Raw genomic sequence first — 27,871 nt, 5'->3', positions numbered from 1 at the left:
AAAGAGAAAGATACCATATTTGCATATTTTTAATTACAATATATTGTCATAGTTGTTCTATTTTATTGTTAGTTACTGTTGTTCATTTCTTACTGTGCCTAATTTATAAATTAACTTTATCCTAAGTACATATGTACAGGAAAAACAGTCGTGTATATAGAGTACGATAATATCCACAGTTTTAGGCATCCACGGGGGACCTTGGAAGGTAGCATATAATTCCTGATACATAGCTATGTATTCTGGGATTTTTGTTGTGGTGGTTTTTGTTTTTGTTTTTGTTTTTTTGAAACAAGGTGTCACTCTGTCACCCAGGCTGGAGTGCAGTGCTGCCATCTCTGCTAACCTCAGCCTTGACTTCCTAGGCTCAGGTGATTCTCCCACCTCAGTCTCCGGAGTAGCTGAGACTACAGGCATACACCACCATGCCCGGGCAATTTCTTGTATTTTTAGTTGAGACAGGGTTTCACCATGTTGCCCAGGCTGGTCTTGAGCTCCTGGGCTCAAGTGATCCAACTGCCTTGGCCTGCCAAAATGCTGGGATTACAGGTGTGAGCCCCCACTCCTGGCCCGTAGCTAAGTATTCTTAATTGTTACTATCTAGTAGAAATGAAATAACAACTCTCTGCTAGGTGCATATTACCACCTCCTTTCACTAAGACAATCCCGACTTACCGTGGTTTGAGTTACTATTTTTTTACTTTACAATGGTGCAAAAGTGATACAAATTCAATAGTAACCATACTTTGACTACCCACAGAGCTATTCTGTTTTTTTTTCATTTTCAGTGTAGTTTTCCATGAATTACATGAGCTATTCAACATTTTATTATAAAATAGGCTTTGTGTTAAATGATGTTGCCCAACTGGAGGCTAATGTAAGTGTTCTCAGAGCATTTGAGGTAGACTATGCTAAGCTATGATGTTTGGTGCATTAACTGCATTTTCAACTTACTATAGGTTTATGGGGACATAACTTCATCATAAATTAAGATCACCTGTAATTTTTTCATTGAAGAAAATCTAACTAGATGAATAAAATTATCTTGATTTGGGTGCTACAACATCACTTCAAAATTCTAAATGGAATTTAGAGGCACAGAATGAAGAACACAGGTAGATATTATCTACTCTATTTTTAAAATGTAGATTCTTGGATCAGGATTTTCAAAATAATAAGTTGCAGGCTTTTTAATAGAAACTCTTTCTACCCAAGCTATATTCTTAAAAGTATATTATAACTTATTTTGCTTGCTAAAAAGTTTATTTTGTGAAAAAAAAAGGCTGTGTGTGTATTTATAATAGAGTATATGTTTGTGAGAATAGTGTGTATGTGAATACTTGCCTGTCCTTGGCTGAAGTGCACTTTAATTATTTTGATTGCCATGGAAAAGAAATAGCAGGATATAAAGGCTTCCTCACTGTCTTTGCTTTCTTTCACAAACAATCCCAAGCAATGAGATGAGGCTGTCACCTTCTCTGCTCTCAGGCTTCTACTGAAGGTGGACGATTTTGATGACGTGATGAGTCCTCTCAGGATTCATAGATACACATCAGAGGATTAAAGGGGCTCTAAGCATGGAGTTTGCAAGAGTTTGGGGTTTTCTATCCTCTGTGAAATGATCACCTTGTCTTTGAGAATAGTTCTTTAGTGTTTGCATGTCTTACTTGAGATCAACACAGGTGGTTAGTCCCATTATTTCCTATGGGTAGGGACAATCCTTAGTGATGCCAGGGCTCTCAGGGTTCATTTAGGAGATTGTCCTGAGAATTCTCCATAACAGAGAATAGCTCTGGTTTCTTCCAGAAAGTGTTCCTTTGACTTGTCAATAGTGAGCAGGAGACCTTTCTGATCACCTGGCACTAGAGGGTGGCCTCAGTGTTTATGAATTCCTGTGAGAGGGAGGCAGGGTGAAAGTACTAGTAGTAGCACTAGAAATGAATTATCATTCATTTCTTCACAAGGTTGATATTTTCCTTCATTTCCCCCAACACATACCCCCATTTTTAGAGAAATGTTACCTCCTTTTATAAGTAAGTTCAGAGAGAAGTTTTGACCTGCTCGACTAGAAGTAGCACAAAGAAGTAGGGAAAAGATGTGGTCAGCAGGGAAATTCTACTACCTGCTGAGTGTCTTCTGTGGGTGATATACCATACTGAGCTCTGTGCTATATGTGCCTTGTCTCAGCCTCAAAATAACCCTATAAGGCAGTGTGTCCAGTAGGCTTCAGTTAGAAAAACAGAAGCCAGATCAATTTTGTTTGCTTGTTTTAGCAAAGAGATTTTAATGTTAAGGACTTGTTAAACAAGTATTAGAGAAGTGAAAAAAACAAAAGAAGAACCCCAAGTTATAGTTCGGGAAGTAGTTCTCAGCCTCAAAACTGGAGAATAATGGGCAAAAGTTAAAGTTACCAGGATATAGAAGTTTGGATGAAGGAATATAAGATTTTCTGTTTTGTTTGATTTCACCCAGATGTCCTTATTCCAAATCTCAGGATCTCTCTCCTTCCCAACCAATCTTCTAATACTCACACCTGAGCCTTGGCAAGGCTGTGAATTCAACTTGCATTGTAATGATGTATCCCACAGAGCAACTACAAAACTTAAGAGACTCTTTTACAGCTGCCTTAGAAGTTTTCCGGTTCTCTGATCATGTCTCAAGTTGGTCATTTTCATCTCGTAAGCACTCCAGTGCACACAGAAATAGCTATCTCACCATATGATCCTCATAGTGGTTAAACAAAGCAGCCACTTGGTCCCAGAAGGCACTTGCTTGAGTAGGTATTTCATTTGTAATCAACCACAGGTGATTGCTGATTAATCGTGGGAGTACTAGGAGTCAGCACTGTGTTCAAACCCAAAGTCATGATCAAGCCTAAGCTCAGAATCTTATCTTGAGAATCTATTTCCTAGAATTCTCTATAGTTGGTCAGGAAATCAGAAACCAAATCGGCTTTTTTGAATGAGAACTGTTTACAAGGAATTGGTATTGGAGAACCAAAATGACAAAAGAGTAAGGCCGAGATAACATCGAGACAGGAACTACAAGAAACAGTTAGCACTTCTAGGGCAGGGGTAACAAGGGAGGAGGTGGAGTTATTAGAACCTAGAAGCTGGTGTGGCTACTTCAGAATCTCAGAGACAGGGCTCAGCCCAGCCAGGATCCAGACCTTAAGGAGAGGGTCAACTTGACTGGGGCTGATGCCTCAAAAACTCAGAGGAAAGCCCCTTGGAGCTGGACTGATACCTCTGAGGAGGCGGCTCTGGCCAGCTGCTGCTGGTATCTCTGTGGGGAACTTACTAAGCTGGTCTGGGAGACTGAGGGAAGAATCCTGAGAACTGGAATCCAACAGCCACTGCCAGAAGGAAAAACCATTGCTGGGGTGATACCGACAGAAACTAGAAGCAAACAGGAAGGAGCAAGCAAGCCCCTTCTTTCTCTTCCAACCTTCCACGTCCCTCGACAAGCCTGTTGGCAGAGCTGGCAAAGCTAAAATGTGGTTTACATAGTCTGAGTCCTAACATCACAAAGCAGAGCATTAAAAGGTGGTTTTGGAACTGAGAGACAATGGCTTATTAACCAACTCAGGTCAGTATAATTGTTCTGATCTCAACACTTGGGGAAATAGGGGTTTAAGGTCACAGTGCTAGCAGAAGCAGAAGCTAGAATTTAAGACCCATGCTCTCTACTGCTAAACCCCATTCACCTTTGGGTTTTCCTTTTATTTATTAATTTAGGACATGGTTAAGATACTATTACACTCTGAGAAGCCTCTCTGAAAGCTTTAAAAAAAAAAATCTTCCATAAACCAGAAATAATATAGTGTCAAGTGGGAAGCTCCTGGAAATAACACGCAGTGCTTCATATAGAAATGGGTGTCCAAAACAAAGGAAAATTTCTAAGATAATTATCATAAGAATAGTTAAATTTGGACTTGTTCTAAAAAGAAACTTTAGGTAAATGCATTTAAATAGATTGTTGCATCTACTTTGCAAACATTATTTAGATATATTTTTAGGAGCTTATAGAAACTCTAAAATGACTAGCTTCATGCTGTCAAGTCACTATTTGTTTGGGTTTATAGTTGCATTGAAAAATTATAGACTGTGCAGGAATTACAACCTAGGGATATTTTTTGATATAAATAAACTTTATTTGTAAAAATATAACCTAGAAATATGCTTACATTTCTCATGAAAGCTCATGTTAGCCGAAATGCTGTTTCCTATAGTTTCTGTAAACCATTATAACTATAAACCAGATTTAAATGAATCCAGTGTTTAAAATATGAGAAATTTAATATATCATAAATTCCAGTTTCAGATGTCAAATTTGTGAAAACATCTGTACTAAATTTATTGATGCATTTTGAATATTCTTATTGTTGTTTTCCTTTAAAGGCAATTAAGACTTTTTTTTTTTTTGCTTTTTACATGTTTTTCCATTTTTAATTTGCAACTCTCCTCTGAGCAGCCCTTTTCTCAGCAGTAAAATGAAACCACTGCATTAGGGGTTTTCTCTAGGGAAAACCAAGAGTGGAAGTATTTTATGGTTTCCATAAATGTTGATTAAGTAGAGCCAGTTATTGACTATGTCAGCTACAAGGGGTGGGGCTACGCTGGGACAAAGAGAAGGACCAGCATGGCCCTTGCCTCCCATCCCATCCCCTGCTTTAAGTAGGAGAGATTCACTTTTGTTGGTTTCATACATTGAAGTTTATTTAGGAAAAAAAATGGTAAAAACATTGTCTGAAAACACATGGACTATATGGGCTCCAAAGCCCTCTCCAGATGTGACACCGCATTAATACACAGCTTGTCCACTTTTCGAGAATGTTTTGCACAGTCCAACTTGCCCTGCAGCCTCTGCAGGTCCCACACATCTTGCATATCACAAAGACCCCTTCCTTTCCTCTGACACGACTCACCTTTGATTATAGCAGAGACAAACAAATCATACCTAATGGAGATGAAGATTCTGGAAGCAGTGTCCATTTTGGCTGATTCCTGGTCACTAAGATACATGCCCTTCACATGGCATTCTTCAAGTAGCAAGTTTTTTTTGTTTGTTTGTTTTTTTAACTGTTTTAATTCTGGATTAGGGATTTTGTGCCATCTGCTGGACATACTTATTTCACACATACAGGAGAGTTCTACATTATTCTTAGAAGTATTTTTAAAATATTAATACCTTTAAAAATTGTGAAATATATGCTTATTATAGGAAATGAGTAAATACAGGAAATGATAAAGTATAAAAAAAAATCCAGAGATACCTACTATTAATATCTAACTGTTTTCTTACCTGCACATAAAAATGTGCTTTGTTTGGTTTTAGTTGTGGTTTTTATTTTAACACCAATTTGAGATCAACACTGCATTGATATACGTTATAGCAATAGCAGGAAGAGGGGATGCATTGCAAATGTAAGGTTCATGGAGAGGAAATGCTCTCAGTCACTGTTGTGTTTGTGAACCTTAAAGCTTGCATTGCCTATCATGCAAAGCAGGAATCTTATGCTCCAATTTAACAGAGCAAGGTAGAAGGAGAGGTAGGGATGGCGGAGTGGGTTAGAACCTGAAAAAAAATGCCTTATATTGCTCAGACTCCTGGGAAACAGATCACTAAATTACTATTCACAGTGAAGAATGTGCCATTGATCCTTTCTATTAGTGAGTATGCATGAGTACCAATGTGCTAGTTGCTGTGGCAGATGATGCCATAGAAATGAATAAGTCATATAGATCCTGCCTTGAAGTGGGAGAGGTCTGATAGGGGAGACAAGTGTGTAAATAACTGTGAACAAGCTTGCAAACATAGAAACAGAGGAGCTTATTCTAACTGAGCAGTGGGGATGATTACACAATGGTGATTTTAGACATACACTGGGGAAAGTGTAAGTGGGTCCTGGAAGTGGGAACATTCTAGCACTCTAGCTAGAATTTAGTGTCAGGGTAATGGAAGGATGCAGTGACAATGAGGCTGGGAGGGTAGAGTTTGGTCATGTCATGGAAGGCCTAAAATCTCACACTGAGGACCACAAAGTACCACAAAGGTTTTGGAGGAGGAAAGTGACAAAATGCAGACAAGAATTTTAAGGAGAATAACTTCAGCAGCGAAGTGTGGAGATTGAAAGGACTTAAGGCAGGGAAACTAGGTTAGGTTAGAAGTTAGCCTGGGAAACATGGGGTGGGGAGGGCGGGTGTGAAAAATATGAAAATTCAATGCACTGAGGAAATAGAGCACATTCTGAAAAACACAATCTATGACTAACTACTTCTAAAAAACAAAATTTAGACCCAGTTGTAAAAGAAATCTGAGAGCAAATACATGTTTCTGTGGATCTTTAACAGGAGGCAGAACCTTCCAAAATTAAGTGGCTTACCCTGAGAGGCCAAATCTGTAACACTTTGTAATTACAAGCCCCAGACAGCCTTTCAGGGAGTCCCTGGGGCCCAGAGGCGGCGGAGGAAATGAAGCAGAATGAGGAAATGCACAGAAAAATCGTGTTTGCTTTCTGGTGGCAGGGTGGGGGAAGAAGGTGGGTGGCAGTCAGCTCTGCAGTTACTGGTCTTGACCCATAAGAGGACAGGAAACATTTTAGACTCAGTTGTACCCCAGGAGGGAATGTAAGCCTGGGGCAGAGGGTCATGTCCTGAACAGGGTTTGGTGGGAAGGCTTCCAAGTCAACACACCTAACCACTTGCTCTCTTAAGCTCATCCACTCCTGATCCCCGGCCCTCTTCCTATAATCTTTCAACATATAGGTGTCTCGGAAAGGATGGCCTTCGTGCAAAGATCACAGATTGAACAGAAAGAACCAGAATGGGGTCTCTACAAAGGTACCAGGAAAATCAAATAGCCAGTAAGGGACACATAGAAGAACAAATACACTATAAAGCAGAACAAAAGACCAAAAATCTTCTCCATGGAACAAAAACATTAAGAAAACACTTCTTCTTTGAAAGAAGTGATCAGATCAAAGATAGAGATATGATAAAAGGAGAGATGATACAAAGCTGCGCAGGCAGGGAAAAACCTAATGAGATTTATATCCCCAAATACTTACATTAAGGGGAAAAAAAGAATGAAAACTAATGAGCTAACCATACATCTTAGAACAACAGAACATCAAAATATACTCAAAGTTCTTAGAAGAATATGACGTAGAAAAAAACAAGCTAAAACTCAGTTCTTTGAGAAGATGAGAAATCTCCGAGAGAAAAGGTACAAATAAACAGTGTTATGAATACATTACATAATTACAGATGCTGCAGACATCAATGATAACATGATGACATTATGAACAAATTTATGCCAATAAAGTTGAAAACTTAGAAGAAATGGTTACGTTCCTAGAAAAATATGATATACTAAACTGTCTCACAAATTTTAAAGCCCTCTGCATTCTCAGACCTGCTTTTGTAACAACAATGTGTATCAATCTTTCTTCTTAACAAATATGTTTCCACAACATTATTTTAATGACTACTTCATATCACATTATTTTGTTTTGACAATTAAGTTGCTGCCAAACTTTTTATTCTACCAACTTAGCAACTCGATGCCTGGCAATTAATACAAGATTTACTCTTGTAGCTAAATTTGTGCAAAGATCTTTATCTCTCCTTAGAATAAATTTCCCAAAGAGGAATTGCTGGGTCAAAGATAATGTCTATTTTAAAACTTTTGATATATACCAAATGGCTATATATAATTTCTATTATAGCCATTTGGTTTAATCACTCCTTTAATGCCTTCCCTTCACTCCTGTTATATACCAAATGGCCATAATAGAAATTATATAATTTATATAGAATAATAGAAATTATAGCCATTTGGTATATAACAAGAGTGAAGGGAAGGCATTAAAGGAGTGATTAAAGAGTGACAGGAAGGCATTTCTGGAAAAGAGAATAAAGGCACATTTAGGTACAGCAAGAACAAAATGTGTCCTAAGACTGGGATGTAGTGCACGATATTAGTAAGTCAAATTAGTAACACAATATTAGCATAATAGTTGTGTTAAAAGTAGTAGTAAATATAATAGTAATAATAGTAAAATAAGGAAAATAATTTCTTTTAATATAAAACAATTAAACTGAACATTATATTCACTTATACCACTATCTGTTTCAAATTAGAACTTGTGTAAAAAGTTTTTATGTTGTGCATCAAAAAACACAATAGAATATTTTTTAGAGAGGTTTTAGTTTTGTAGAAAAAATTGAACAAAAAGCACAGAGAGTTCTCACGTATTCTCTTGTTATCCCCCAACAGTTTCCCTGATTATTAACATCACGCATTAGTATGGTACTTTTGTTATAATTCGTGAGCCAATATTGATAAAGTTCACAGTTTATATTAGGGTTTGTTCTTTGTCTATTGCATCCTATTCTATGGCTTTTGGCAAATGTATAATGACATATATCCACCACTGAAGTATCATACAGAATACTTTCACTGCTTTATTATTATTTTTCAATATATAAAAATATATGTATTTATTTACTGGCATATAAGGCATGCCAGTTCTACAAGGAAGTTTTGGGGGAAAACATTGAAGCAGTTTTTAATCCTATTTTTTGTTTTGTTTTTGTTTCTTTGTTTTTTTAATTGTTTTAATGATTTTCCAAAATGGATCTGCTGGAGGTCCTGAAATTGCATAACTCTGCTTACTCTCCTCTCTGTTGACTTTATTTCATTTGCCTGCTGGCAACAAAAACCATTTTTGTTACTGGGAATGATACTCATTAGAGTCTATATACACACACAGAAGCTACTGGAGTGCACTTTGCAGTTTAGCCATGTCAGAGCCCAGACAACCCTTAACACCCCCACTAGAGCACTCCGAAATCTGTAGATTTCTCCTACTTTAAACTCTTCCTCACAGCAGCTCCAGTCACTTAGAATGTCCTTCTCCCTCCCTCTTTACCTGAGTTTTCCCTGTGCATTTTTCAAGATTCACCAACTGGCATCTTTTCTAGTGAGTCTTTTTTAAAACAAATTTTTTTGAGACAGAGTCTCACTGTGTCACCCAAGCTGGAATGCACTGACTCAATCACGGCTCACTGCAGCCTCAACTTCCCAGGCTCAAGCGATCCTCCTGCCTCGGCCTCCTGAGTAGCTGTGATTACAGGCATGAGCCACCATGCTCGACTATTTTTTTTATGTTTTGTAAAGATGGGGGTCTCACCATGTTGTCTAGGCTGGTCTCGAGTGTCTGGGTGCAGGCAATCCTCCCACCTTGGCCTCCCAATGTGCTGAGATTACAGGTGTGAGCCACAATGTCCGACCAGGAGTCTTTCTTGACACCTTGATTCCCAGGGACAGCACACTAGTCCCTCCACCCCCTCTGCCCCTCTCAGCTCCGCAGTGCCTTGAATACTTGTGATGCACATCTTGTACTTATTTGATTACATATCTTCTTCTTTTGGACCTGTGAGCACTTTGAAGAAAGGAACTGTGTCTTATTTGCCCTTTTATTATTGGCACATTGTCTGGCTCATTAAGAAGTATTGATTTGAAGGGCAGTGTGGACAGATACCCTTGAGTACATCCAGTGATGGAGCCACTGGTCCTGGCTAAGGTCTATAGTATTCTATATCAGTGCCATCCACTTCTGGACTCCCATGAAGACTCACACTAGAAAGTGTACCGTTTCAAAAATACAACTTGTAACACCTTCACAGTAGAATAGCAGCTTGATAAAACAGTAACCACAGCGAACCAGAAGTAATAGCACCCCGACAATAAGGGTTGTTCTTCTTGGAGCCTTTCAATTAGAGGATTGGAGCAGCCCAGTGAGAGCTTGTTCAATAAGTGCTAAGAAAGATGCTAACAGCTTTAGGAAGATAAAACTAGAGAGTTCCCTACTGTAGCCCCTCCCTGGATGCTTATAACTCCCAAAGCCAGCAACTTTTTAATTATTTCACAAGCCACACCCTGTATCATACAGGATTTATTAAAATTACTTGGCTAGAGTAAGAATTTTCTTATAATCCTTCTTCATTACATGAAGGATAGTATCCTACAAATACTCTTTGTACTCTGCTTTTTAAATTTAACAATATATTTTGGAAATTATCTTATACAACTCCATAAAAATCTTCCTTATTCTTTTTTTTTTTAACAGATGTGTAGTACTACATGTTTATGGTACATGTGGATGTACCATAATTTTTTTTTTAAACTTTATTAAACTTTATTAAAGCAGTTAAACTTAGCATTAAATGGTACACCTATGAAGCAAGAGTTAAATATAAACACAGTCTAATCCTGTACACTTGTGATGGTGACAATCTTAAGTTGCTCACTTCTTTCCCATTTACCAATTCAGAGAAAAGCCCCTTTCCTATTTTCTCTCTCACCACTTTGCCTTGGCATCAAACTAGCCCTGCCTTGGGCTTCAGCTGCAGATCCTCCCCAGCCCTTCCTCCCAGCTGGGCTGACTCCAGTCCCAGCCCCAGCTTCCGCCAATTGAGTGGGGTATGCAGGGTTGTGTCTGGCTTCCAGCATCTACCACCCCTTCAGAGCATCTTCCAACATGGGACAGGAGAGGAAGCTCACACTGCTTGGTCTGAACAGATTTAAGGAGGTTTTATCACAAAGCCCTGAAAACTACCTGAGCCTGCTTTCTCCTTGCAAAGGTGAGGAGGAGCAATGGAGGGGGTGGGGCAGGGGCTCTCAACTGAGGGCTCTAAATCACAGAGGGGGTAGACGCTGCCTTAGTCCTTCTTGCCACCCAGGGCCAGGCTTCTTGTAAGGAGCTTCCCTGGGCTGGAGGGGGTCAGTGTGGAGACTGTGGGGGATTCCAGCTTCACTCTGTCTAGGAGCGTCTTCTTAAGGGCAGCTGGGGAGATCTTTTCTTGGTCGGCCATGGACTGTAGCTCTCGTGTTCGGATACAGGAGGCCTCAACTGCATTGATGAGCAGAGAGCGGAAGCCCCCACTCTCCAGAAAGTGCAGGGCGTGGATGGTGGCTCCCCCAGGGGAGCAGACATTGTCCTTGAGCTGGCATGGATGCTGCTCTGAGTCCAGCAGCATCTTGGCAGCTCCCAGCAAGGCCTGGGCCCCGAGTCGGACTGCCAGGCGCCGTGGCAAACCCATCTTCACCCCACCATCAGCCAATGCATCCAGAGCCATGAATGCATAGGCAGGCCCGCTGCCACTGAGCCCCGTGACGGCATCGATGAGGTCCTCTTCCACCTCAGTGCAGAAGCCCACGCTGCTCATGAGCTGCTCCAGGAGCTGCCCATCCTCCACCAGAGCATGGGTGCCCATGGCGTACACTGTAGCGCCTTCCCGCACTACCACAGGTGTGTTGGTCATGCAGCGAATCACTTTGGGGGCTGGCTGGAACGCCATCAGCTTCTTCTCCACAGAGCTGATGGTGACACCAGCCGCACAGGAGACCACGATGTGTCTGGCTTGTACATCGGCCCCAATCTCATCCAGAATGAAGGGGATGATATGTGGCTTCACGGCCAGAAACAGGACGTCGCTGTGCTTCACTGTCTCCTTGTTGCTGCGTGTCAGGTTCACACCCATCTTCCTGAGGGCCGACACCGTGGGCAGGTTCATTTCCGGAGAGCTGGCTATTATCTTGTGAGCCGACACGATACCTGCGACCGTGAAGCCCCGCGCCAGAGCATAGGCCAGCTGGCCGGCTCCGATGATGCCCATGCTCATGGTCCGCGGCTCACACCTCCTGGCAGCCGCAGGAACCTCCTCAGCGCGGGCCCGGAAATAACGCTAGGGGAAGGGCGGACAGCGCCGTACCATAATTTTTTCAACCACTCTCCTATGTATGGGCAGTCGAATATTTCACAGCTATAAACAATGCTGCAATGGATAAGCTTATGAGTTGTGTCACTTTTAAGTACAGAGTATATTCCAAATTAATATATAGACAGCTAAAAACTGGTAAAATAAATTTAGTTTGGGGCAAAAGTAATTGCAATTTTGCCATTGAAAGTAATGGCAAAAACTGCAATCACCTTTGTACCACCAACCTGACAATACCACTCACAACTCATAAGCGTGAAGATTTTACTTTCTGAGAACTAAAGGGTAAACTGAGGAGTGTTTTAGTATGTGAATCCTTCATTTGAAAAAGCAACCAATTTTACATTACATTCAACTTATTCTCTAAGAAACCTGAGAATATCTGAAGATGAAAAAATATAATTTTATAGCAAAAATCATGTCAGAAGTTCAATAATTTCTGGACTTGCAAATTTAATGAGGTATTATTACCTTTGAAAAATACTCTTCAGTCTTTTAAAAGGAAATTCTTTTAAAAAGTGAGATAAAGTTCTCCTGAAGATTTATCAGTTAAACCATTATTTCAAAAACTATATTAAGTTTTGCTTGAGAAACTTGTAAATAGTACAGGATAATTATTTTGTATGACTTATTTTCTCACTTAAATTAGAAAAATAAAAGGAAGTAATGTTCAGTGCCGTGGTGCACTGTTATTTCCTGGCACTTTAATTTTAAAAAAACTTTAAGTTGGGACTTTTCTTGGTTGGTTACAAACCTTATCTGTTAGAAAATTTTCCTCTGTCTAGTTTTAAGAGCGTTGCTGTCTTTGCCCTCGGCCCTTGATGTGTTTGCTGTATTTCAGTGTTACTTTAGTACATTAGCTAAGACCCCCTTCTCCTGCTAATTGTCTAAAAGCAAAGTCAAACATTGTCCAAAGAATTTATTTTGTAGGAAATGATTGACTGTAGAAAAGTCTGGTAGGATTTTTACCAGCTTTGAATTTTATCACTCTGGAAGTGGCAAGATGGAACACATTTTTAATTATGCAAAATTTGCTGTGTAATCTCAAAATATAGCAAAGGCTTGATACATAAGCAGTGGCTTAATACATAAAAGTTCAGGTCAAGTATATTTATTCTGGAACCACCTTAGGATTTTTGCCTCATTGCCAGATGGGTTGCAAGCTCTTATAATTGAAGACTTTGTTTCCTTTCCTTGCTCTTTGCAGTAAAAGTAATTAGTAATGAAATGGCAGTTTTTACCCTATAATTCACAGGTGAACAGAGCAAGTATTAGCCTGCCAGTGAAGTGGGTTTTAATGACTCACAACATAATATCCAAATCCTGGTGGCAGAGGACAATGTTTAGAGGGTGGCAGGCCGGGCGCGGTGGCTCAAGCCTGTAATCCCAGCACTTTGGGAGGCCGAGACGGGCGGATCACGAGGTCAGGAGATCGAGACCATCCTGGCTAACACCGTGAAACCCCGTCTCTACTAAAAATACAAAAAACTAGCCGGGCGAGGTGGCGGGCGCCTGTAGTCCCAGCTACTCCGGAGGCTGAGGCAGGAGAATGGCCTAAACCCGGGAGGCGGAGCTTGCAGTGAGCTGAGATCCGGCCACTGCACTCCAGCCCGGGCTACAGAGCAAGACTCCGTCTCAAAAAAAAAAAAAAAAAAAAAAAAAATAGAGGGTGGCAATTTAGAGATTAGAATATGTCTTAGACACAGTTTATAAACATGGTTTAGTTTTCTCTTGGGAAAACAGCTTTTTCTTAAATGGCTTTAACATTTAAGAAAAACATTATATATGTGTGTGTGTATATATATATGTGTGTGTGTGTAGTGCTATTAGTGCTATTTGCACTGAAGTACAAAATAGCAAAGGGGACAATTTGGTATTAATATTAGTTAAACTTTTGAAGTTGAGATATGAGACTGAACAGTAGAGTAAAAACTTAACTCTAGATTAACTGATTATTGTGAACGGAAGATGGGAGAGAAGGTGAACTCTCATAATCCGATTTCATATGATTTTAGAATAGAGTCATGGTGGAAGAGTGAGTTAAATTTACATCCATCCCCTCCTTCATTTTCTACCTCCCCTCATCCCAGCCATTATTATACAGGATTAAACTGTAGAAGCACCTTTGAGACCTTCTCATTTTCCCTTGAGGGTTCTATGGTTTCTCAGCAAAACAAAGGAAAGAAGGCAGTACAGTTTTCCTTTCTTTCCAGTATTCTTTCCTTCTTTTTCATCCAACTTAAAGGTATGTATTCTTTCTCTTTACCACCCTACTAGTTCATCTTCACGAGGCAACTCACATTAAGAAGCAGGAAGTAATAGAACTGTGAAACTTCATCATTTGAAAGGTGCACCTTTACAAATGATGCATCCTAAACCCGATGCCCTCTGAGGCTGGTAGAGAAGGAAGAGGTAAAACAAGCCACATTACGTAGATTCTGAATATATATTGCTATATTAATGTGTTATACTTAAGAGTGAAAGACAATTGGAGTTCCTTTATTGCAGTGTAAATGAAAATAAAAATAAAAACTAAGAAATGAGCATAATAGGGCCATTGGGATTTGGAAGAAAGAACCGCCACACTTAAATATTTGAGATGAGTGCTTTTGAAGGATGTTTATCAGGAAAATGCTGAATATATTTACCAGGATAATGCTGAAAGTAGCACAGTATTCTGGTCTCATAGAAGAGTTTTCATCCTTTTCCACTCTCCATTAGTGGAGGAGGGTAAACAGACAGGGTTGGTTTTTTACAAACTTTAAAATTGCAGGAAATAATTTGAATGTATAATTCAAGAGATCCATGGTACAAATAAGGTGTAGTAGAGAGGCCCTTTTAGATGCTGATCTGTCAGTGACCCAGACAAGCCGTTTAAGGGAGTTGGTTTCAAAGTGATGCCAGACTGTAGCCTTTGTGGCATTAGCAATAGCAACTATTTGGTGGCATTGTGTTCCACAGATGATGAAATTCTCTGCTGAGTGCACTTTCAAATTATTTTAAATATACTGTATGTGTTTTCACATTGTTTCATATTGAGCCACAGAAGTGTGTGTGTGTGTGTGTGTGTGTGTGTAGGAAAATACAACTACAAACGTATCTCTAGTAATCTGTGGATATTGTAGATACAGTTGCTTCTAGAGTGTTAATATTGATTAACAATGCTCTCAAAGGCTTAAATCAAAGTTACTTTTAATTCTAAAGGACAAATGGCAGTGGAGATTTTTTAGAGGTTATTGTCTTGTGGTTTTGAAAACAACTGAAACAGCTTGGAGAGGGCAGCAAGGGAATGACTTAATTGACAACCTGCACAGGTATCCTTTCTCTTTACCAGATATGCCCCTGGTGATATTGACTCATCTGTCAATTATCTCAGTGACCCATAAATTTAGCAAGTATAGGAACTCAGACTAGAGACCGAATGAGGTTAAAATAGCTTGACTCACTTGTCTTGTATATATGTGTGTGTATCTTTCACTTCCAAATATATTCCAAGAGATATCTTACAGATAGTGTCCCTGAATAAGTGACATTATCTGCTATGAGTAAGAACAGAGACCAACTTTTAGGCTAGAATTTAAATGGAACTTTTCTTTTTTTGATAATTTGCTAGTGTCCATAGGGGTAATGATGGAAAATTATTCATTCTATCCCATGCAAGACACAATCAACTGACGTAAATTCAACTCTACCTGCCACGGCATCCTAAACATAAATGGAAGCAATAAATGTATGAGTGATTTTGCCTGGAGTTCCTCTCAATGACCTGTGCCTCAGAGTTAGTATGAAGATAGAGGTGTGGACCTGTGCCATTCCCTCAAGGGATGTGGTTCCTGAGGCCTCCACAGGATGAGCACCTTGCCAGGGTGTGGGATTCTGAGGCTTAAAAGTAAACATCATGTATCCATCATGAATAATTCAGCCATCATGGCTCCTATGTATAAGCCAGCTGCTTCATCTGATGCTGACCCTAAGGAATGATAATCTGTTCCAGTGCTAAAGAAATGCCTGGCTTTGTTGGGCTATTTCAATGTAGCATTTTCTGAAGGGATTTTCAAGGGTAATTTCATCTGTATATGACTGCTATTGACTTCACTGTGTCCTCTCCAAATTCATAATTGAAGCCTGAATTCCAGCATGACTATATTTAGAGATAGGGCCTTTGGGAGGTAATTAAGTTTAAATGAGGTCCTAGGGTGTGGACCTAATCTGATAGAATTGCTGGTCTTGTAAGAAGAGAAAAACAGCCTCTCTTTCTCCATGTGCATACCAAGAAAAGGCCTTGTGAGGACTTAGCAAGAAGCAGGCACTCTGCAAGCCAGAAAGAGCCTGACCAAAAGCTGACTCAGTTGGCACCTTGATCTTGGACATCCCAGCCTCTAAAGCTATGAGAAATAAATGTCTGTTGTTTAAGCCACTCAGTCTGTGATATTTGTTATAGCAGCCTGAGAAGACTAGTATAGTGACTTTCTTCAGAATCCAATCCTGAAGTCAGACGTGGCTCATATGCCCTAAACAGGGGGCTTTTCTTTCCTAGTATACGCTTTGAGTGTCGTGTTACTGAAGAAGAGCTGAAGGAGGAAAACTTGAGATTATTTATAGTGCATCCTTTACTATTCCTTCCCCAGGCTTCTATGTAGAGATGGTAATCACCAATAAAATAAACCTTGGAGAAGTGTTTCATTCTTAAAAGGGCATAGTGTTGGGGGTCACCTAAATCTGAGATCCAAACTCATGCAGCCTGTTAGTATCTTTGTGACTCAGATGATCTTTCTGAGCCTTGGTTTCCTCAGCTGTAAAATACAGAAAATTGTACTGCTTAGGTTCAACAAGGTATGGACAGCTGTATAAAACTATGATTGGACAAAAATGTATGATCTAATGCTAATAGACCGAGTGGGGAAACCCAGCAAGTCCCATCTCTACATTCTCCCCGGCCCCTCTGAGCACGTGTTCCTTCCTTCTGGGTATAAGGCAGGACCCTCTCTGGAATGGGTCTTATGACCTACAGTCAAACAAGGTGGGTCAGATATTAATGATTTCTTTATGGTCAGTTTTTACACAGATGGGGTGGAGGGAAAGTTAGAGTAATACCTTAAGGTTTTATGACTGGCCTTGGAGAAAAGGGGTGCTGGTTTCTCTAACCCACCTTGGGGAAGAGGGATTCTAGTTTCTATGGCCAGACTCAAAAGAGAATGGGATTGAGAGAAGAGGGCCTAAGATAGAGAGAAAGTTTTGCTTCTGAGGCTATTTCTGAAGGCTTCATTTTGACAGATTGTTTTTAAAACCCCAACACTACCCAACATGCGTAATGAAGTGGTTGATTTCTATTCTGACCCAAGCTTCTTGTCTTTCCCCATACTGGTACTAAACAGTTGCCCCATCTTCAGAGTACACTTTGACCACCTCTGTTCTAGCAGTCTGTTTTAAAAGTCTAAGAGTCTGATGCTTGGGGGAGCCTCTTCTCTTTGTATTAGAACACTTTATGGCTCTTTCATAGGCAATCTGACATAATGTCAGGACAATTCAGTTTATTAACCCGATTTCACACTTTTTGTATCCCCATCAAATGCAATAGCTTAGCGTACATGTGGCCTGCTTGAAGATGAGCATCTTGTATAGTTTGAATGATCCTGAGCTGGGAACTGTTGTTTCTCATCACCATCATCAGTGGAGATGGTGGCAGTAGGTTCTCCCTGCCTTTTGGCAGTTCTTAATCTTATTTTTGTATCACAGATCTCTTTGGCAGACAGTGATATCTATGGACCATTTCTCAGAATGTTATTTTTAATTGTATAATATAAAACCTGTAAGTTAAGAAAGGAAACCAATTATACTGAAATATGCTTATCAAAATATTGTGACAGTAATATATGTGCCCAATTGTTAACACATCAAACAAGATCTAGTAGCATGTCTAAGAGCTGCTATTATCTTGAAGAAGTGGTGAACATAAGTAAAACTTTGACATCTATGGCAACTCTAGTGGGTTATGAAAATCTGTTTTCATACTCGACAATGTCACAGGTACTGCTAACACTACTGTGGTTTGTTGGTTACATTATAATAGAAGGAAACAGAAGAATTTCAGTTAGAAATTAGTGAAAACGAGTATGTACTTTTTACTCATTCAAGTTCAAGAACCCCCTGCATTCTCTGGTTAGGAATCCCTGCCTTGGGCATACCCAGTGAGAGAAAAGTTGGTGGGGGTTGTGGAGAGGGGTGCGTTCTGAAGCTTTTTACTACTTTTCCTGGGACAGGTATTTTGAGCTTGTAATAAAATCCAATGACAATTTCAGTCCCCAGTGAAATTTTATTGTAATTTCCTTTTGCTTTATTTGGAATACACAGAAGCAAGTTTTGCTCCTAACTTGCTTGTAGAGGCCTACAGTTCACTAAAGATTTAAACAAAGGTACATCAGGCATCATAAGATATTCACTTTCTCCCAGTTCAGTTAAGTCTATCTAATATATTTGCAGGAAAAGTTCTTGTTTGCAAAGATGCTCGTAGTCTAGTGGTCACATCTATTCCCATGAGGAGGAAAATTTGCTACATGAGGAAGCTAGAGGATTTGGGACCCCTTTCTGGGAATTTTATTGAAGAAGTTCCAAACAGCCCAAGAAAGAAAAGGATCTTTGTGAATCGGAAAGGTCTTCTTAGAGGAGGGAGCAGAAGCAGAGCTTAAAATTGAAAGATTTAGTTAGGTAAGAATTGGGAGGTCAATGGGAGTAATGGGATCAGGTAGCTTTGGTCCAAGTGTAGGTATGACAGAATATGAGCCTATAAAGTTTAAAGACAGCTATGATGAACCTTCACTGATAGACCAGAGGGGTGGGATATTATTGGCAGAGAGGAGTCATTGAAGTATTTTAATAAGAATGAGATAAAGAGATTCCTGATTTCAGAATACTCGCAGGACTGGAATGTATTAAATGAATTATGGTGTCGGGGATGGGGAGATAATACAGTGTTTCTCTATTTATGGTCAGGTTACGTACTGATAAACTCAAAATATTTTTAAGTAGAAAGTGCATTTTTGGCATATGATATTTTCAATTTACTATGGGTTTATTTGGACATAGCCCATGGCAAATCAAGGAGCATGCTTTCACACCATCATAAAGTCAAAAAGTTCTAAGTCAAACCATCTTCAGTCAGGGACCATCTATATGGACAGTAGTTTTACCATCAGACTGCATGGAGAAAATTATACCTATTTTTCCTACCCTAGTATTTCCTTTAATTGCCTAATGATAAGGTTCATCTAGAGAACTTATTAATTATGCAGAATACCAGATTCTTTCCTGCAAATTACAACTGCAGTAGGTCTGAGATTCAGAAGAAAATTGGTGATTTTTGAAACAACTCCATATGATTTTTATCTTCTACAAGTTGAAAAATTCTTCATAGGAATGTTTGGCTGATCAGGTCTGACATTGCATGTGAGGATATCAAAGTAGAAACTGATGTAGACAAAGTGTAATTAATTAAATTTAATTAATTAATTTTTCTTTCCTTTTCAACTTTTATTTTAGAATCAGGAAGTACCTGTGCAGGTTTGTTACAGAAGTATATTGCATGATACTGAGGTTTGGATTATGATGGAACTCATTATCTTGGTAAAGAGCTAAGTACCAAATAGGTAGTTTTTCAGCCCTTGCCCTCCTTGCCCTTCCTTGCCATCTTTTAAATGTGTCCTTTCTTTCATTCATAATATGTTAAGCCAACAAATAGTTTGAAGGACCATAAAAGAAATATAAGTTGGCTATGAGAGGGCAGTAAGAAACTCCAGCAGCGCTATAAAACCCCACATGTAAGTCTTTATGGCACTGTATTTTCCAATTAGAAATAGTTATTATAAATTACGTTTTTTCACAGCCCTAAGTATTTATGTAACATGCACAAAAAAGTAAATTAAAATTCTCCAAAATAATGGCAGTAGAAATTATGGCAGCAAATGCAAAGACTGAAAAGTCAAGATAAACAAAATTAAATTAACCATTGAGGCTTCAATGTGTTTATTTCATATATATATATATGTGAATATATATATCTGCTTATGAATTCTATTAATGAATAGATGCATTTTAAAATAGCTGTTATTTACTTTTCCTGAGAACGACTGTTTGAATTTTATAAGGAGAAATAAAAAGGTGATTTTTTAAAAAAAATGTGAATATTGTATTTCTTTACTTTCAAGTTTTATTTTAGACACAGGGAGTACATATGCAGGTTTGTTACGGGGGATAATGCACCTAGGTAATGAGCATCGTACCCAATAGGTAGTTTTTCAACCCATTTCCCCCCATCCCAGTAGCCCCCAGTGTCTATTGTTGCCATCTTTCTGTCCATATGTAACCAGGGTTTAGCTCCCACATAAGTAAGAACATGCAGTATTTGGTTTTCTTTTTCCGTGTTAGTTCACTTCAGATAACAGCTTCCAACTGTATCCATGTCGCCCAAAAGAGATGATTTAGGTCTTTTCATGGCTGCATAGTATTCCATGGTGCATACTTACACACTGTTGGTGAGAATGTAAATTAGTCCAGTCACTGTCGAGAGCAGTTTGGAGATTTCCCATTGATAGAAATGGAATTTCCAATTGGTCAGCAATTGGAGGTGCTGCTCAATGAGTCAAGCCAACATGATAACACGTAACTCTTAAGTGCCTTTGGTAGAAATGGTACCCTGTAGTCAGCATTGGTAGTACATGAGAGTCAGGGAAAACATCAGGGCTTGTGGAAGCTTCCTCTGGAGAGTGGTCTCTTCTGATAGAACATTGCAGACCACCCCTGGGCTGTCACTCATGATTAGCATCTTGTGTGGGCTCCATCTCTCTCTCTCTCTCTCTCTCTCTCACACACACACACACACACACACACACACACACACCCTGTATATATACTACTGAAGTAATTTAGAAGAAGTTACAGGCATTTTAGCACTGGGGTTTTATGAAAAATTGATTACCATTTAGCACAAGTTGCGTTAGAAATTTATCAGAAAACTTGAATAAGGAGGTCAAGGCTTTGGGGAGTCACTGTGGGAATGATATATGAAGAGGTGTCAGCTGAAACCATGGGAGTGGATGAGCTTTTCACAACATTACTGGGTATGTATGGCATTAACATATCATACCTTTTCTTTCAAGAGTGTGTGTAAAGAAGGAAGAATGGAGTTCTAAAAACTCAGAGTCTTCTTAATCCTGCTTCAGAGAGGTTTATGATGCTACGGACTGTCAAATGTACAGTTGATTTTCTCCTGGAACCCCTGGCAGAGGAGAGCCGCAGTAGAGTGGTCTGGGGGAGTTAGATGCAAGGTTTCACAGTGAGTGGGAGAAAAGGTGCTGGGAGTACAGATGCAGTCTGACTTTGAAAAAAGTGAGACGTGGAGGGAGAGTAGAAAAGAATCACCAGATAAAGTTACTGGGAATAGATGATACTAATATGTTTCATTTTTTCCAGTTACTTTTTTAGTGATCAGAAATGAGTGAACAATCAGAGAAAAACAATTCCATTCAAGAGGGACACACAGATCATAGTTTTCCTGAGAAGAACTGTCAAATTGGACAGAAACAACTGGTATGGCACACAGATGTTATGATTCCATGCTACTGGGGAGTGCTGCCTCGAGGATCTCTGAGATGCCCATGGATGTAGGTGGGAAGGTGGGCCCAGGCAGGGCTTCACAGGGAGGAGCTCTGCCGCCCAGGCTGATAGAGCTTTCCCTCCACCCCACTGCTCAGTGCGGGCTGCTCTCGCCTCACCTATCTCCTCTTCACCTCCCGTGTACCCTGATTTTTAGCCCAGTGTTCTGTATAGTAAAATTCTGCTTTTTGTGGGGAATATATATAGATGTTTTTATTTAATGAATCTTTATTTTGTTCTTATTATGTCATGTTATGGCTCTAAAACTGTATGTATTAACTCATCTAATCCTTTTCACACCATACTATTCTTAACTCTATTTTACAAAGGGAGAAACTGGGGCCTAGAGACATAGGAATTTGCTCAAGGGCCACCACTACTACGTGGCAGAGCCAAGGCTTGAGCACAGGCAGATGACCCTGCATCTCTATTCTTAACCTTGCTGTGCTACTTACAATAGTAATCGATGGTACTAAGTTGTACATATTTCATAACCATACCTAATGCAGAACAGTTTATGAAACAAACCCATACACAGATACCAAGATGAAATTTAAAAGAAACATGGTATTATTTTAGACTGACTAGATGGTATTAAACTAAATAAACTGCAGAAAAGCCCATGACATTCTGTTACTAATTTGTTACATTGAAATTCCTATATTGAAAGGTTCCTTTTTGTTTCCAGGTGGAGTATTTCATGTATATGTCAGCCTATATGTTTTTGTGCTTCCGAGATTATTTTCTTCTATAATCCTTCAAAAGAGCATTTTCTTTTTTTTTTTTTTTTTTGAGACGGAGTCTCACGCTGTTGCCCAGGCTGGAGTGCAGTGGCGCGATCTCGGCTCACTGCAAGCTCCGCCTCCCGGGTTCACGCCATTCTCCTGCCTCAGCCTCCTGAGTAGCTGGGACTACAGGCGCCCGCCACCGCGCCCGGCTAATTTTTTGTATTTTTAGTAGAGACGGGGTTTCACTGTGGTCTCGATCTCCTGACCTTGTGATCCGCCCGTCTCGGCCTCCCAAAGTGCTGGGATTACAGGCTTGAGCCACCGCGCCCGGCCAAAAGAGCATTTTCTTCCCTGATGACATGTGCTGCATGTTCACAATAAGTTATCAGTACAATATTCGATTGAAGCATTTTGTTGTTTGTCTTCCAGCTCAGGCCCCATTTAATTTCTAATTGTCTTTCAGCTCAGGCCCCATTTAATTTCTAATTACAGTGGCTCACACCCGTAATCCCAGCGCTTTGAGAGCCCAAAGTAGATCCCTTGAGCCCAGGAATTCAAGGCCAGCCTGGGCAACATGGTGAAACCCCATCTGTACTGCATATGTACACAAAAATTAGCCAAGCATTGTGGTGCGTCCTGTAGTCCCACCCACATGGGAGGCTGAGGTGGGAGGATCACTTGAGCCCGGGGGGAATGAGGCTGCAGTGAGCCATAATCATGCCATAGCACTCCAGCCTGGGTGACAGAGCAAGACCCTATCTCAAAAAAAAAAAAAAAAACTCCAGAGACTTTTCAAAATGTCCCCCTATGCCCTAGAAAGTCATCCTAGCAATATTTCTCTTGTTCCAATCTGGCTTTGACTGAAAGTCAGTCCTTCAGGTGGCTGAGTTCTGAATGGGAGCCCCACGTGGAGGCCAGTCCTGGGTAGGGAGTAGCTCCGAAACGCATCCCAGGGCACTGAAGGGGAGTGCTGGATCTACTCTGGGTTCTCACTGTGGTTTGAGACACTACATGGGCTTCTTTAGCTAACAGCTGAGGAAGGGCCTCTACTCCTTTGTCCTTACTCACATCAAGTGCTAGTTCTGATGTGCATCGCCATCAAATTTGGAAAGCTGAGTGCCGTTTTGCAGTTTTAAAGAGAATTCGTCTATTCCCCTTGATTGTTTTTCACATTTTATTTTATGAGTGTTATACTATTTCTTTATTCAGAAAGAATGGCCCAACTTGAGAAAATTTATACCATCTTTTGAAACTTAATTGGATTAAACCGTTTATTTCTTTGTGTAAAACATATATACTTTCATGCCATTATGGTGAAAGTTACAGAAAGTTCATTTTGGGGAAAAGTAAAACTTAAAACTATCTGATTCTTACTACTAATACATTTTATTTGTTTAATAGCAACAAATAGAGCGGCAGTTAAAATGCTTGGCATTTCAAAACCCTGGACCACAGGTAGCAGACTTTAATCCTGAAACAAGGCAGCAGAAAAAGAAAGCCCGGATGTCAAAGATGAATGAATATTTTTCTACAAAATACAAGTAAGATTCTGACTTATTATATTTGGTCTGTGGGATTATGAAATGCATGAGTTCTCCTTGACAAAGCAATTAAAGGTTCCCTCTTTTTATAATTTATTATTTAAAAATATCTCTTCTAAAATACAATAGTATCCATGTGTCTGGACGTTAGCAACCTTAAGAAACAGAAAAATAGACTATAATCCCGATTTAGGAATCAATTTCTTTTAAAAAGGCTTCAATAGCCCTGTAATAGAGTAATGGCTTTAGTAGGAAAGATGATTTAAAAGTAACGAAGATGTGTCATTAGAAGGATAAATAATATAACCATGGGAATGAATTCGGGATATCAAATGGGCACAGCACTTTCATCAAGTACAATGATTGTTAGCACATCCTAAGTATAAACTAAGCAAACTGGCTGGGCGCGGTGTCTCACGCCTGTAATTCCAGTACTTTGGGAGGCCAAAGTGGGTGGATCACTAGGTCAGGAGATCCAGACCATCCTGGCTAACATGGTGAAACCCCATCTCTACTAAAAATACAAAAAATTAGCTGGGCATGGTGGCACGCGCCTGTAATCCCAGCTACTTGGGAGGCTGAGGCAGGAGAATCGCTTGAACCTGAGAGGAGGCGGAGGTTGCAGTGAGCAGAGATCACACCACTGCACTCCAGCCTGGGTGACAGAGCAAGACTGCATCTCCACAAAAAAAATTAATTAATTAATTAATAATAATAATAATAAACTAAGCAAACTATAAAGGAAAAGGATAAATTTGACTATATTAAAATTAATATGCCCATTAAAACTCCATAAAAACACTGAAAGACACATCATAAAGTAGAAGTTATTTGTAATATAAAAAATCAGTATCCAAAATATATGAAGAATCTTACAAGTCAATAAGAAAACTATAAATATCCTAATAGAAAAATTAATAAACTGATAAACACATTTCATAGAAGAAACAACAAATAAACATTCAGGATATAGAACCTCATCAGCACATGCAGAGAAGTGCCATACTCCCCAGGGAGTCAGAATTCAGTCTGTCGACATCAAAGCTGATGAAGCTATGGGATATAAATTAAGTGTAAAACGCTACAACCACTATTTAAAAACAGCTTAGTGTTACCTATGTGCCTTATGACCTAACATCTTCACTCCTGAGTATATATTAATATCTGGAAAAAGTCTAATACACGTATAGGGAAATATGTTTAAGAAGTTTCATGGCATCACTGAAATAGCAAAGAAAATAAACTGTTAATAATCCAAATGTCCATCAACAATGGAAAAGATAAATAACTTGTGGTATATTTATACAGTGGAATACATATAGAAGTGAAAATATTTGAACAGCTACATGTACCATCATGGAAGAATCTCAACTCATGACCAGAATAACAAAGAAAATTACAAAAGAAAAATCACAATATGTTTAGGGACACCTACATATGTCTCATAACTAAAAGCAAAACAAGGAAGTGACTTTTATAACATCAACGTACAGTTCCTTTCTGAGGGGAGGGTAGAGGGATGCAATGGGTGGGGAATGAAGAGGACTTCACAGCTGTAACACTCTTTTGTTAAGCTGGACAGTGGGCACACCGGTTTGTTTTATTCTTCTTTATCTATGCATGTAGTGTATATATTTTGCATGCTTTGATGTGTATAATTCAGGATTTTACCAAAAAAAAAAAAAAAAAGCATCAAATAGGCAGGAAACCATAAAACCTTACCAACACAGGAGAGTATTTGAGTTAAGGCAAAGGGAGGACAGAATCTGACCTGTGCTATAGGTTAGTTTCAGGACCATCTACTCCATCATTCTTATAATAGATTTAAAATATCCTCTTCTGCTAAATTTCCTGGGGGGTGCTTAGGAAGAGTTTCATTCCACAAATAAAGCACTTCAAATGTGAATCTTCATTAGAAGGCATTCTTGCTAAAGCGTGATCATCAGGCAGCAAGTACACATAATGACTAATCAATCCTTTCCCTTCCCTGCATTCTTAGGAAAGGGAAGAGGATGGAACGATATTACTTAGCTGAATAGAAGGAGTGGAGGTATTGTGCCTGCTTGGGGACAAAGGGTTCAGGAGTATTATATATAATTTTGTCATACTAGCTTGGGACCATCAGTCATTTGGACTCCAGTGGTAATAATGGCTAAAAGTTATACAGAGGTATTTTTGTTACTCTCAGGTTTTGAAGCAACTCAGTTTTGAAGGATTTATTTCAAAATGGTTAGGTTTGAGAATGTGGTAGGATTCCTGTGAAAGTCCTTTGTCCCTGGCCATGTTGTAGAGGCTGACAGAGAAAGTCTGGACTCTGCACTGTCCTCTGGGACAGAGCATCTCACCTTCGCTCAGAGATTATGATGTATGATCCTCCATTCCTGATCACCTCCTTTCTGCCTCCACACTGGGTAAAAAGCAGAATCAGAAAGGAACAGAAGAAATGGCACTTGGAGACTGTTAGCAAAGGTGCTTTTCTTTCTTTAAATGATTATGGTGTAGTAACTGACAGTTCTGATTTTAGGTAACAAAAATGTGGTAGTTGCATTTGGCATGGTGCTTTTAAGAAAAAAAAAATAATTTGTTAGGGAAAAGTCCATCAAGAATGGTAATATTTTAAAGAAAACTTTGGAGCAATTTGTTGGAGGAAGTTTTAGTTCGCTATTCCTCATAATTTTCTTAGGTAGATCGCTGCATTTCCCAGCAATGCTAGAAAAATGAAGTGTTACTCTAGATGACAAGCCTGGCTGCACTGGAAGTTGTTTGATCTCATATTGACTGAATTTCCCATGACGTCACTGCCATCGAATATTCTGGAGTGTTTCTGGTAATCTCTGGAATTCTGGTCCAGCGTAGCAATGTTTCTAGTAATCTCTGGAGTTCTGGCTCAGGGTAAAATAGTCACGTGTATGATGTTTATTGTACACTCATTTATTCTCAATGTTGAGGATGATTGCACTGTCATGTTAATGTCATGCTTTTCCTTTGTAGAGTAATGAGGAAGTACGACAAAAGTGGCAGGCTCCTCTGTAATAATGTTGACCTGTGTGATTGTCTAGAGAAGAACTGCCTGGGTTGCTTCTACCCATGCCCCAAGTGTAACTCCAACAAGTGTGGGCCCGAATGCCGCTGCAACCGACGGTGGGTTTACGATGCCATCGTCACCGAGTCTGGAGAGGTCATCAGCACGCTGCCATTTAATGTTCCTGACTAGGTGTTCTTGCATATGGAATGATTTGTTTCTTCTTCTTATACATTTAAGTCAACCTCTTTCTCTTGGGTGAATTTTAGGGCTTGGGGGAAATATTGAAAAAAACATACTGAAGACTCATGTTCTGTCAAGCCCCAGAACAATGTAGAATGGGCAATAATTCTGTAACCTTCTTAACTGTGTCAACAAGTTTCAAGTTCCTTAACTTACAACTGAAGAATGTAACAATGGAGGGATCAGCATTTCTCATCAGCACCCTCATCTCTACTCTGCCTTCAAATTAAAACTCTCTTCCCTCTTTGCTGATATCTGAGAAAATGTAGCTTTAAGATTTTCAAAACTCTGTGGCTGAGAGCTTTTCTTACATGGAACATAGAATCTTAAATTTATAATATCTAGTTATCCTTAGAATCTTATACATCACTAGCTGTAAATCAGAATTGACATTTGAATTAAAAAAAACAAACAAACCTGTGACTGCACTGTATACCCATAGCGTCATTTTTTATTGTTCATGTTTTAATAACATAAAAGTGAAATTTAGTAATACTTGGTAGTATTTTTAATCATTAAAAATTTGTATTGTACTTGTAAAATTGAGAAGTCAGGAATTTAATATCCTAAAAGCCAGGAGTTTACATATTTTTGATTTCAGAAACAGTATTTCAGGATTTTTTCATAGAGAGGAAACAAGTTATACAAAAATGATTTTCTGTATGTTTGCTAATTGAGTCTGTTGATAAGCAATTGACTAGATACATGATGTGGTCTTTTCAATTTTGATACATTATCAGAGCTATAAAAATTGAATTCAGCTTTCTTTGAATTCATTTTTTTTATGACAGTCTTTTTTTAACCCTAAGTCAGTGGTTCTCATTCATCAGAATTGCCTGGAAGACTTGTCAAAACATAGATTTGTGTGGCCCCACACTCAGAATCTGGGCCAGAGCTCAATCA

The 27,871-nt window shown here is 39.3% G+C and overlaps 4 protein-coding genes across 6 annotated transcripts in view; 2 read left to right on the top strand and 2 right to left on the bottom strand.

Moving 5' to 3' along the window:
* The window catches only part of ATG12 (autophagy related 12), a 1,142,999-nt gene that overhangs the window by 252,779 nt on the left and 862,349 nt on the right, over positions 1-27,871 (bottom strand). The window lies entirely within an intron of this gene.
* The window catches only part of COMMD10 (COMM domain containing 10), a 971,919-nt gene that overhangs the window by 680,227 nt on the left and 263,821 nt on the right, over positions 1-27,871 (top strand). The gene's annotated exons all lie outside the window — the stretch shown is intronic.
* Positions 3,157-27,463, top strand: ARL14EPL (ADP ribosylation factor like GTPase 14 effector protein like). The gene is made up of 4 exons (XM_050793109.1): positions 3,157-3,588; positions 21,264-21,368; positions 23,564-23,703; positions 26,695-27,463. The coding sequence occupies exons 2-4, from the start codon at positions 21,273-21,275 to the stop codon at positions 26,915-26,917; spliced, it is 459 nt and encodes a 152-aa protein (XP_050649066.1). The 5' UTR covers positions 3,157-3,588; positions 21,264-21,272; the 3' UTR covers positions 26,918-27,463.
* LOC126956241 (pyrroline-5-carboxylate reductase 2-like) lies at positions 10,714-11,777 on the bottom strand. Its single transcript, XM_050793088.1, has one exon. The coding sequence runs from the start codon at positions 11,688-11,690 to the stop codon at positions 10,728-10,730; it is 963 nt and encodes a 320-aa protein (XP_050649045.1). The 5' UTR covers positions 11,691-11,777; the 3' UTR covers positions 10,714-10,727.

Source organism: Macaca thibetana, chromosome 6 (genome assembly GCF_024542745.1).
Source record: "Macaca thibetana thibetana isolate TM-01 chromosome 6, ASM2454274v1, whole genome shotgun sequence".
NCBI classification, from domain to species: Eukaryota; Metazoa; Chordata; class Mammalia; order Primates; family Cercopithecidae; genus Macaca; species Macaca thibetana.
The sequence above is the reverse complement of the archived record's forward strand: the minus strand, read 5'-3'. Positions and strand labels throughout refer to the sequence as shown.